At 51.5% G+C, this 12,033-nt stretch overlaps 1 protein-coding gene across 9 annotated transcripts in view; it reads right to left on the reverse strand.

Moving 5' to 3' along the window:
* CDH22 (cadherin 22) overlaps positions 1-12,033 on the reverse strand; it is a 97,213-nt gene that overhangs the window by 50,152 nt on the left and 35,028 nt on the right. For 7 of the 9 annotated variants that reach the window (XM_058422709.1, XM_040079941.2, XM_040079942.2 and 4 more), the window contains one exon: positions 8,132-8,251. In XM_058422709.1, the coding sequence (XP_058278692.1) occupies positions 8,132-8,251 (120 nt within the window). Of the gene's footprint in view, positions 1-8,131; positions 8,252-10,410; positions 10,531-10,851; positions 10,922-12,033 lie in introns of those variants that run through there. The other 2 variants (XM_040079945.2, XM_040079944.2) reach the window with 2 other exon arrangements.

A 12,033-nucleotide genomic window follows, 5' to 3' on the forward strand; every position in this document is an offset into this window, starting at 1 on the left:
TCCTGTCTCCATCTACCAGGTGTTGTGGCCTGGGCACATCTTGGGGGACTTGTGTCATTTGGAGAATTGGGGTGGTGGGGGAGCACATTTCTAAAAGTCTGTCTGCACAAAACCTCTCATTTTCAAGCACCCTTCAAAGTTAAGGAGCCCAGAGATGACAAAACACATGCTCCATGTCAGAGAATGCACTGGAGCTTAACAAAATGAATGGTATGGTAGTACTTTACAAAACTAAGTCTCTTAAAACCAATGTTTATAGGTCTCCAGAATTCATCTGGGATTGGGAAAATGACCAGGACTAAAATATAAAGGAATGTAAAACAAGCAGCAAAGAGCAGTAAAAGCCTGAAACCTCTGTGAATGGCAGAAATTACCAGTCACCCATGACTGCCTCATTTAAATGGAAACAGAGTAAGGAAGAGAAATTTTGAGGATGAAAGAAAGAAAAAAACCGACTCTACCTTGAGTGGCACCAGGGCCAGGAAGGAAGGAGTGCCCACATGGATACAAGGTCATTAGCACCACATTCCAGTCCCACTGTAGAGCAGCACCCCGTAACAGACAGGAATCAGCTTAAAATCCCCTCCAGCTCAGTTTTTTTAACATTCCCACAGATTTAGACATCGCTTTATGTTTTTGTAAATCCTCTCTCTTCCAGGGTTTTCTGTTTAACTATCAGCTTTACCTCCTCCTACTGTGAATTCATCTCTGCTTTGTTTCACCAGCAATCCTGCCTGGTGCTAGGGACAATAACCGGAGGAGAATGCTGGAATGAGTCTCCAGTGAAGGGTCTGACCCAGAGGGAACAGGGAGCTCCCTTCTTGCTGAGCAAACAGTAGAGAATCATCCAGGGCTCTGAGCACCTTGCAATCCATTTGCTGATGTGCAGCACATCGAGCAGTGGTAGAGCATCGAAGCTCCAAGTCACCAAGAGCACAGCAGAGGGGGAGCTGAGTTCCAGAAGGCTGCAAGGAGCCAAGATATGGCTACAGGGATAGACCCCAAGGCTACCAGGCATCTGCCCTCCACAGCCAGCAGATTTTCAGTTTCCCTGTTCACGTATGTGGCCTGGTGCACCTCCAGACAAGGGCTCACATCATGGAGCCACTGGTGCTGTGGCCCAAAGGCAGCCAGAAATGCCACTGAGCTGGGAGGATGAAATTCCTCCCCCTTGCCCTTTGCATGACATTACAGGTGCAGCAGGAGCTGGCAAAAAACTGTTCAGGAGTCATTTATCACTCCTTCCTTTCTGAAACTAGCAATTATTCCAATGATTAGCATTGTTAGGATTCATTATAAAGACACAACCACAATTTCAGACCGTTGCCATTCTCCAGCTCTCGTGGATAGGCACAATTATCACCCAGCTTCTCTTGTCCTTCTGTCACTTCAGGTTCTGTAATTACCTGGACTCTGCTGCCTTCAGCCTCGTGGATAAGGGAGCAGGTGATCATCCTGTGATGCTCTGATCCCCTCATTCATCCTGGCTCTGCTCATGGGAAGCCATTCCACAAGGAGTCCCACTCCACCTCACAGAAAGAGGCAGAAGGACGCAGGAAAGGGAGGCAAGACCGTGCCTGTGGGCACCCATCCCAGCAAGGATGGCACCCTCCCACCTGGGCAGCAGGGCCAGGCCTGCACAAACAGCCAGGGCTCAGGGACCAGCCCCAGCTGCTCGTGCTGACAGGCCTCCACGGTGAATACAAAACCGCTATTTCTGGGCAAGCACTAGCTCATTGAAATTTAAGCAATTCTGTTAATTAACGGGGTCTGAAGCATTTTATAATGAAAATGATTCATGTCAGCACAATAGTGATGAATTGGGATGAGAGGGAAAAAGCTCGTACAATTCACCAAGGCTGTAATGACTTAACTGAGCTGCTCGTAATGATATAGCTCATAATACGCCATGCAAGATGGGAAAAAAGTGCTCAGGCACTTCCCAGAACACCTCCAAGGTCACTCGTCCCAACGGGGAGCAAGTCCAGGCCATTTGGCACATGCAAAGTAGGGCAAACGTCCCCAGCCAGCTCCTGCTCTTCCAGCAGCACAAGGCAGATGAAATCTCTGCCTGTGGCAGGGGTGGAGACGGACCAGAAACTCCTCTCACGGTGCTGTGTGTCCATTCCATCCTGGAAAGGTGGGGATGTGCTGCAGACAAACTGCCAGACCTCCAGGAGCCCCATCAGGATCATCACTGGCACATTATTCCCAAATGGCATGGGCCACATGAGGCCAGCAGCCCGAGAGTCAGGCTGGCTTTGTCTTCTAGGCTGAGGTACCACGCACTGTTTGCTGATGGCCGTGGCAAATCAAGGTCTCCACACATGCTCCACATCCATGTGGCACTAAGGGCCGCCAGCAGCAAACCCACACGGTCCCATCTTTCAGAGCCAAGACAGTCTCTGCTCCCAAAACCTGACCCCCAGGGACTCTGCAAAGAGGCTGCAAGGGATGGAGGCAGACCTTCCTCAAGGCTGTACAGAGAGCACAGAAAAGTCATTGCTATCATCTCCCAAGGTTCCCCTTCTTTCCAGCTGGAAAAACTGACAAACTTTGTCTTTTCCCAGATGCTGCTAACAAAGCAAGAGCAACCTCGAGCTCAGACTTGTCTCCCCTGTTCTTGTCAGTATCTGTTATAGCTGAATAATGTGGACACATGGTGGCATACCCTCTGGTACAAGGCACATGTGGCTTTCCAGCATGATCCAGATTAATCAGTATAATTACCAGGCAAGGGGACACTTACAGCATCACATAAATACCACTGGATCTGCTCCAACAGCAGAGTCTTTTCAGGTGATAGAAACAAAGCAGGACAAAGCAGGTAACTGCCTTCCAGGAATCCCACCATGATGGGCTTTGCTCTGCTCTCAGGTACTTCCAGGTCAGATATCCACATCCTCAGACTGTCTGGACCAGGAACCTTCCAGCTGAGGGCAGGAGGAGCAATAAGCCAGAAGGTCATGAAGTAACAAACAGGGACCTATCCTAAGGAGGTTCCTGATCCATCTATAGCTCAAAGCAGGCATTCTTCAAAGGCAGATGAGATTACCTTGGGCCATAAAGAGTCAAGTTTTTAGTGTCTCCAGGGATGGAAGGGCCACTATCATGCTGACAAGCCTTGCCTTACTGCCATTTGGGTCTTTTAACTGTGCATGCCTGAGAAGAATCTGGGTCTGTCTCCTCTATCCCTCTCTTATTTAGCTGGATAAAACAGATTTATTTCTGCCAGCAGCCTGGTCAGTTAGATCAAACACATCTCTGCCTCAGGCCAGGAATGGCAAGGCACCTGCCAAACAGACCGCAGATTCCTCACCAGTGCCCTCACCTGCCTGCAGGGACACAGAAATACCAATATATCTGCCAGGACATGAGTCCTGCTGGAAGGACACATCCTGGAGGAGGTCAGCCCTTGCAGAGGAGGTCTTGGCCCCAAGAACCAGCACTTCAGCCACTCTCCAGCCCCACATCCTGTCCCTCAGCTCAGCACAGTTTGGGAGGCAGAAGGTAAAAGTGCTTTGAGTGAAGTATGAGGAAAGGGTCAGGAAGCTCATGGAGCACCTAAAAAGGGCTTGTTCCAGGCTGCAATCAGTCTTGCCCATGCTGGTGCAGAGACAGCACACTCACCCTTCCTTTGTCCCTTCTTTTAGCAGCTAAAGTCCCTCATCACTTAACATTAATTTCCTTGGCACATTAGTAGATACACTCTAATTTCCTCAAGATGACAAAACCCGCAATTTGGTCCCAAATCAGCTGAAGTTCCTGCACAAGTCTCAGAAAAGAGCTGTTAATGTTCAATCTTGCTAACAAGAGGAATCCCCTTAAATAAATGTGGCTTCTCTGCAGACTCTTGTGCCTTACACTCAGACTCCCTTTGTGCCTGTGCACAGCTCTGGTGGATAAAGGGACAGGGATGGGTCACAGACCTGCACAACCTCATGGGCACACAGGAACACACGTGCTGATACATCTGTGTTTCCAGGCACCAAGGAGCATTTTTAACAAACTTGCAAGAGCAGCAGAGAAATGTGTCCTGCCTCCCACCACCACATCACACAGATGAACAGCTCATCAGCCCAGCTCTGTGCAGCAGGCTCCCAGACACAGCTCCTCTCCCAGTCCTGCCTTACTGCCCCAGACCAGGGCTGTGGTCTGTCTCCAAACCCAGCAAGGCTGGCAGGTAGGGAAAAAACGACTAAGGACTGCACACAAACAACCATCAGCTTCATCCCAGCAGGCCAGTATCTCCATTCTCCCTGGCACAAAAAGATCCAAGCCCTTACTGGCTCAGTCTTTAAATCAGGACACAGCTCTAGAACTCAGGAGCTGGTTTAAGTCATCACAAACGCCAGACTGCATTTCAAATACCTTTTGAGTTCTTCTGCCTTTTCCCCGCATTCAGCAGAGTGATGGATTTAAAGAACAACCTCTTCCTTACGGTAAAAAGCCAGGTTCCCATGCACAGCCCCAAACTACCAAGCTGGCTTTTAAGGAAAGCACCAAACATCACGAAACCTATGGTGTTACATGCTCTGGTTGCTCTATAGCTCTCAATATCCCTACAAAGGGATGCACAAGACTGCTGGAAACAGGGGCACCCGGCTGTGGGGCGTTGAGCACTTTCAGGTTCTCTCCCAAGGAAGGCTGTGTGCAAGGGATCACAGGCAGCAGTGAGTCTCCAGCCACACTGCCCAGGGAGAAGAAAGGGCACTGCAAAGGACATGGGAACAGGCACAGCTGCCTACCAAAGGAGAGGTTTTCCTCTATAAAGGTGAATAATCTGCAGTGGTACACAGAATGCAGGGTGATACAAAGCAGCATGAAAACACAGCCTGTGGATTTAAATGCACACATTTCTCCTCTCACATAAATGCACTGAGAGTGCTCACACTCAGGTGCACGTCTCCATATTCAAAAAGCATAAGCTTGAGAAAGATCTTGGCGAGGATGAGATTCCTGGAGCTGGAACAGGAGTTGCCACTAAACCTCCCACTGTGTGTAACTCTGGGCAGAGCTGGGCTCAGGGCTCAGCAGCGGTGAGGGGGACCCTGCTGCCAGATTAGCGCTCTCACCCAGAGCCAACACCCAGCACAGCAGCAGCAGAGGCTGTTTCCCACTGGAAACAGCAGGGCAGAGCTGTGTGCTGGCTCCTGTGGGAGCACAGCCTCCTCAGCACATCAGGGCAGCCACAGCACAGGCACTGCTGCTCACCTGCTGCAAGGAGCAAAGATTGGCTGCACCCTGAGTGAGGGAGGCAGCACAGAGCTTACAAAGCTTAATGCCTGCAGGCTCTTGCAACAAGCCACAGGGATATTCTTACAGTTGGCAAGAAAACCTTGCCTCAAAAGCTTATACATACAAAGCTCCCTGCTCACACAAAACAAGCCAGCCTAGACCTTCAGCACACACGGGTGAAGTTCTTGAACCTGATTTGGTGTACACAACACGAGTTTCAGTCTGTGAAACTAATCTCAAAGCATGAGAGTGGCTGGTGTATATGAAAGAAAGAAAAGCTCATGTGCATCAGCTGTGCTTTCTCTTTGCCATCATCTAATTCTGGAATCTTCCTACAACATAAATGCTGTACTGCTGTTGCCACTATTCCAGTGGAGCCATTTAGATGTTTGTCTCCCTCCAAAAAGACCTGAGATGCTGCAGGCATTCAAGGCTTACTGAGTGGCAGGACTTGGCATAGCACAGCATCCAGACAGTTTGGGTCTGCCTGTGAAAGGTCCATTGAATACGAAATCCCAGCTGAGCACTACAGCTGGTAACATCCAAGAGCAGGAAACAAAGTCAGCTACACATGGTCTGTGTTCTGTACCGAAGTGTGGAAACCACTTTTGTGCATGCCACACCTGTGCTATGAAGGAAGGTGTGAAAAAAGCACAAGACAAGGAGGGAAGAGAGAACATGTGCTGGAAGGAGTCAGGGGCTGAGGGGGCGTGCAAGGCAGCACATGCATGGAGCTGCAAGAAACGGCAGAGAAGGAGGTCAAAACCAAAAAGGGAAATCAAATTGTTCTTCATTATCATATATTATAAGAAATGTAACATGCCAGGTTTTTATGGTTCTTTTTATGGCCATTAATAACAATGGTGGCTCTGAGAGCTACGCTGCTGCTATGGATAATTAAATCTTATGCTCAGGGCAGAAGCTGGGCCACCCCAGGCAATCAGACCCAGATTCCCCTGTGCAGCATAAAGACTAATTCTAACAGAACAAGAGTGGGAGCAGGTTGGGGTGTGCGTGGATGGATATGATGACACCATGTGCCCCCGCATCCACATGGGCCAGTGCTGACAGAGGGGCACGGGACAGGCTGCAGCCACAACTTGAGTGGCTGATGGGCAGAGTTGCAGCCCTGCAGTTCCTGCAGCGCTGGTGAGGCAGCTGCCACAGGCCATTTGCACCTCAGACACCACAGAGGCAGCCCCAACAGCTGTATTAGCAGCCAGATATCCTGGGAACAGATGTGCTCAAGAGGGGCCAGAGCCTTCTGCAGACTGTCAGCAGTTCTGCCTGTATGAAATGCAAGCAAGCTAAACAGTAAATCCACCCCCCAGTGTATGAAACAGCCAGCTTGAGAGTTAAGACACAAAAAGTCAAGGAATCAAGAAGCTTGGATTCCCAGAGCGACATTAATTCTCACCACAGTCCCACAGGGCACATTTCAGTTTATGCCTTAATACAGAGCACTAATGTGGCAGGAAGCTGAGCCTCTGCACGCCCTGGCTTGTGCAGTTTGCTCCCAGTGGTCCCTCTCCATTCTAGCAGGCAGAATTCCACTCACACAAATCTCTCTCAGATTGCCAGGATCTCACGTGCACCCGAATTTTCAGTGTTTAGCCTATTGTTCCTACACACACAATATAAAACAAAGCAAATCTGGGAGAGAAGAGAGCCCAGGTGCAACAGCTCCTGAGCACAGGGTGGGTACCTGCTGCTTGTGCCCTCACCCCACTGCCGCAGCCTCAGTCCAGACAAAGGCATTTCTCACCACATGCCACAGTGCTGATGTCAGGGGTGTGTAGGAGCTCCCAAACTCCCATATCTGAGCGTCCCTCCAGCAGCAGCCAGGCTGATGGCAGAGCCAGGGCTGGGACCAGCCTCCCCATGTGCGCCAGAGCATTGTTACGAGGTGCAGAAGCTCCAGCACACAGACCTTTACACTCTCCTTACACCAGCATCTCCAAACAAATTTCACTCTGAAACTGTTTATGTAAACGGTTGTTTACATAAAAACAGCCTTAGAAAATATCTATCAGCACAGACACAGATCAGCCTGACAGAGACTTGTTACTTCAGCCCAGGGGTTGATCTCAGTCCATGCCACTGTGGTTCAGCAGTAAGGTGGGGAGGACTTTGCTGTCCAGTTTTCCAACACAAGCTGCAGCTCCTCAGCCTGCTTGTCCTTTGACAAATTTTCATTAAACTATGGGCACTTTACTGCATGCTTTGTGCCTTAAATATCCCTTATTAGCATTTGAGTGTCTTCGCTCCTTAGCAAGCTTGTGAGGCTCCCATTAAGGGTAATGAGAGTCAAACTCCTGGGAGGCAAGGAGAATATATACCCCAACATCTCCTGGTTATGGTCTACTCTAACCAGTATGTCAGAGCATCATCTGCCAGGGATTTATTGCAGAGGCATTTTACAACAGGCTCTATTATAAGTTATTAAGGAATGGAGCAGCTTCTACTGTTCTTTCATTAAATATTAATGGAACATTTATAAACCTATCTTTAATTTAAAGTGTTACCTTTAATCAAAGCCCTGGTGATAACGATGCAGCCTTTGGTAAGGCCCCTTTGGTAGTATTTGAACCTTCTACACTGAAGTTTTATGTGCCTGCGGGGGCATTCCTGCTCCAGGCAGAGAGGATCTGTGGCCAGTGCGGGTGCAGGCCAGGCACTCCGGGCTGGCAGCTGCAGATCCTGCCTGCTGCAGGCCGGGCATGGAGCCGGGCAGCAGCCTGAGCAGCGCTGCTGAGCTTCCTCTCCAACATCCCTGCCAGGAGTATCCAGCACCAGTGGCCAGCAGGGAGGCACAGATCTGCTGGCTCACAGCCATGCCCAGGACACAGCCACTGCCAGGTGTCGTGGCCCAGCCCGGCTGGGTGCTGCTCACCTGTTTTACTGTCCACAGTGAAGTGCTGCTCCCCCTCCAGCACACTGTAGACTACCCGGGCACTGCTCCCATAGGTGGGGTCGTCGGCATCAGAGGCCATCACCTGCATCACAGAGGTGCCTGCAGCAGGGACAAGGAGGAAAACGGAAAGTCAGGCAGGAGTTTAGAAGAGCAACACAGACCTCAGAGCAGAGCCCAACACTGATTGCTTGCAAATGAGGAGGGAAAAGAGAACAGCTGGGTGCAAATGCAGCATCACCTCCCCACCAGATGCCTGAAAGGCAGGACTGCAGACACTGCTGCAGATGCCTCTGGTGTGCTGCAGGGTGGCAGCCGGGACAGGATCCTGGGGCAGGACCTGCTCTCCCAGGAGATCGCTGCTCTGAACAGCTGGGAGCTTTTCTCCCAGTAGCCTTCTACTGTTCCATCTGGGAAGGAGCTGGGGATGTCAAACTCACGCCTGCTAGCACAGAGTGACATGGTCACCTCCAGACCACAGAGGGACCACCCATCTGGGGCCTGATCCACACTGCAGCACCACTGCAGCAGGCAGACCTGCACAGGGACAACAGCCTGAGGAGAGGAAAGGCTTTCACTTGCCCAGAGCCAGACATAGCACCAGGTCCTCATGCTCTACACGTAGCAGGGCAGGAGGAGTATAAATTGGATAAAAGTCCATCAAATGTCTGCAATTAAGTTATTGATTTTCAAGGCTGCCTCATTAAACTGGGTACTTCACTCCAACTGTCCCTGTGATGGCTTTAATTTGACATCATGTTCAATTTAACAAAAGCAGGACCCAAGACATGAGGGTGTGGGCAGGAGCAAAGGGGCTGAGATCTACAGAGACAACAGGAGGGAGGAAGGAAGGGAAGCCTACCCCTACCTATAGACACCTTGAGAAAGGAGTTGGTGTGACCAAAGCGCTGTGAGGACAGGCTACCCTGTTTCATCTCTAGCACCAGACTCGGTGCATTCCTGCCCAGAGGTTAAGCACTGGCACCAGTCAGTCAGAACAGCCTCTGTTCCTATGTCACAGGAGGCGGATATGGAGCTGAAACCATCCAGAGGGGGATGAGGACCTTCAGTCCCTGGTGCCTTCCTCCTCCTTTGTCAGGAGACCACAAGCCCAGAGCCTGCAGAGAAGCCAGGGATTTCCTGCACCAGCCCTGCCTGGACTGAGGCACGAGATGAGGCAGCACAGACAGCAGTGCTGCTGTGAGCAGCTGGGATGCACACACTCCCCTCAGTCCAGTTCACTCTGATCTCCCGGAAAGGGTGTTCACTGAGGGAAGCGAGCAGTTACCATGGTTGCTTTTCATTCTCCCTCGCTGCCTTCTCAGAGCTGCAGCTCTGCTGATAACAGGAGAATCCCCCTCATCAGTCTTCAGCAACAAGCTAGTTTGAGTCAACTTATTTATGCTTTGCTGTCTCCAGTGAAGTTATGGTGCATCCCTGCCAGGCACGTCCAGATTTTACACCACGGCAACGCTGGCTCTCTGCCTCGCAAACAACTGTTTAAGAAATACTATTATTGCAATTCCTCCTCCTCTCCCTGCCATAACACAACTCCTCCAAGCAGGTGCGAGCCAAGGCAGATCACCCCCACACCAGCACTGCACATTCCCTCGGGCAGCATGGCACGTTCCCTTGGGAAGCTTCTGATGAGAAAGAAAAAAGGGACCAGAGAAGGGAAATGACACCAGGGTCTCCAAGCATCCTTCTCCCAGCTGCAGCAGAGAAGCCTGCTAGGGATGCTGGGGGTGCCAAAGTCTGAGAATCACAGAAAGCAGTATCTGCCCCGGGAACAAGAGGGCTGCCTCTGCACAGCCTGGCAGCAATCAGCTGAGAGCCCGGTGTCCACAGCAGCACCCGCTCCTGCACCTGCAGCACTGGCAGCGCCTGCCGACTGCACAAACATCCCACGCTCCAAGAACCGCGTGTTCCTGCCGAGGGTGAGGAGATTCAGAACTCACTCACAGGTACCCAAGCCTATCAGTTTTTTCCCCTTTCCTTGCCCTGTGCACCCTGTGTCAGGACTGCACATTTGCAGACAGAGCAGGTGCCCCAGGGACCACACCACAGCCTCCTGTTCCAGCCATCCTTGTGCAGTCACCCCAGCCCAGGGATCATTAGAGGCAGGCTGCCCACACTAAATGTTTGCACCAGACCCTGCATTTCATGCTGCTCTCCCCAAGATGCATTCACTCCATTGCATAACTCACCTCCTAATCCATCCCTGTCAGGCACAGCTGTACTTCCCGTGTTTCAGTATTTACCTGAATGCTGCAGAACTGCAGAGTCTGAAGAGGAGGCAGGACCTGTGCCCACCCAGAGCACGGTTTGTGTCACCATTCTAAGCTATGCTTTGGACATGTGAGGCAGGCTGCTGCTCTCAGGCTTCCTGTGCCAGGACTGAAAGCTCCCGGCCCACAGCTGCTGGGTGCCCCCAAGAACTGGAGCAACAGGGCAGCAGATCCATCTCCAGGTCCCAGGGGTGAGCCCCATGTTTGGGACCAGAGTTTTCTGCTCTAGGGCAGGGGAAACCAAGAAGCACGAGGAGCATTGCAGTGAGGCACCTTTACTCAGAGGCAGAGATGGGGCACAGTGCCCTTGGGCTGCAGCCAGCGACGCCAGAGGTGATGAAGGCTCTGCCCTTCCCCACCTGCCCTCACATCTCATTAGCAAAACAGAACATCAGCCAGGTAGGGAACACTGACCCCACTTTGTGCCTTGACTTCTTGTCGGCAAAGGTGCACTGCAGCCTGCTCAAGGTCACCTAAAGGGTATCAGGAATTTACTAGTTCAACTTTCCAGCATCCTCCCCTAACCTCCACTTGTCTCCTTCCCACCCCTCCCTCCCACTCTCTTTCCATGTGAAGAGCAATGGTAATCAATTTCAGCTTAACCTGGTCCCCTCCTTCCTGCAGAGACAAGCTTTCCCTGGCTCCCACCCTGCTCCAATATTAGTCCCTGCTCTCCAAGCACAGCACTGCCCACAGCAAGTACAGCATGTACAGCTTTTATTTAGTCTTCTGGCACATGCCTTAGCCATAAAAGATACACTAAATAAAATCTAAACATCCATCATGTACTCTATCACCCGCCCTCCCATAACCAAGAAGCCTGAGCCTGTATCCAGAGAGATAATTAGACATGTAAAATGAGATAAGACCTTGGTTCCTCCCCCGACCAGCTCACTCCACAGATCAGAGGAAACTAACAATTTTACATAAAAATTAACAGGTCAGAATCCATCTCTTATTCTCCCTCTGCAAAGGCGAGATCTGGCACAGCAGATCAAACAAACCCTGATTTCCTCCGGTAGAAAGGGGGAGCAAGACCCTCACTTCCAGAGCAATACTTCCCTCAGCCTAGCTGACTCTGGCTGCCTGCCATCCTCTGTCCCCACGGGCCCTGCTTGGGCTGTCCCCATTCCACACCCTGAGCCACCCTGGAGACCTGCCAGGGGCTGCAGCCAGCCCTGAGCTGTGCCAGCAGCATCCCTCCTCTGCTGTGAGCAGGGTCAGCAGGGCAGGGAGGAGCTGCCCACACCCAGAGGTGCCCCAGGCGCTGCGGGTGCAGTGTCTCTGCAGGGTCCCTTCCCAGGAGGGCAGAGCTCAGCCCCCACAGCCACGCTGAGGGGTCCCCAGGGCTGGCAGGGCACAGCAGCTCAGCCCAGTGCCCTGGATGGGATGGATGGGGCTCTGCAGGGCACCTCTGGAATAGCAATGCCTGTCCTGGCATCCGTGCCTGCCTTCCCACAGGACCCACAGCCTCTGGGGCCAGTCCCAGCGACCCTGCAAGAAGAAGGCTGATAGCTCCAGACCACTTGCTATGCCACTCACTCCAAACACGTTTAGCTAAAAGAAATGTTGACAAGCAAACTCCAAACACATCCA

The sequence above is a fragment of the Hirundo rustica genome, chromosome 16 (assembly GCF_015227805.2).
Source record: "Hirundo rustica isolate bHirRus1 chromosome 16, bHirRus1.pri.v3, whole genome shotgun sequence".
Lineage (NCBI taxonomy): Eukaryota > Metazoa > Chordata > Aves > Passeriformes > Hirundinidae > Hirundo > Hirundo rustica.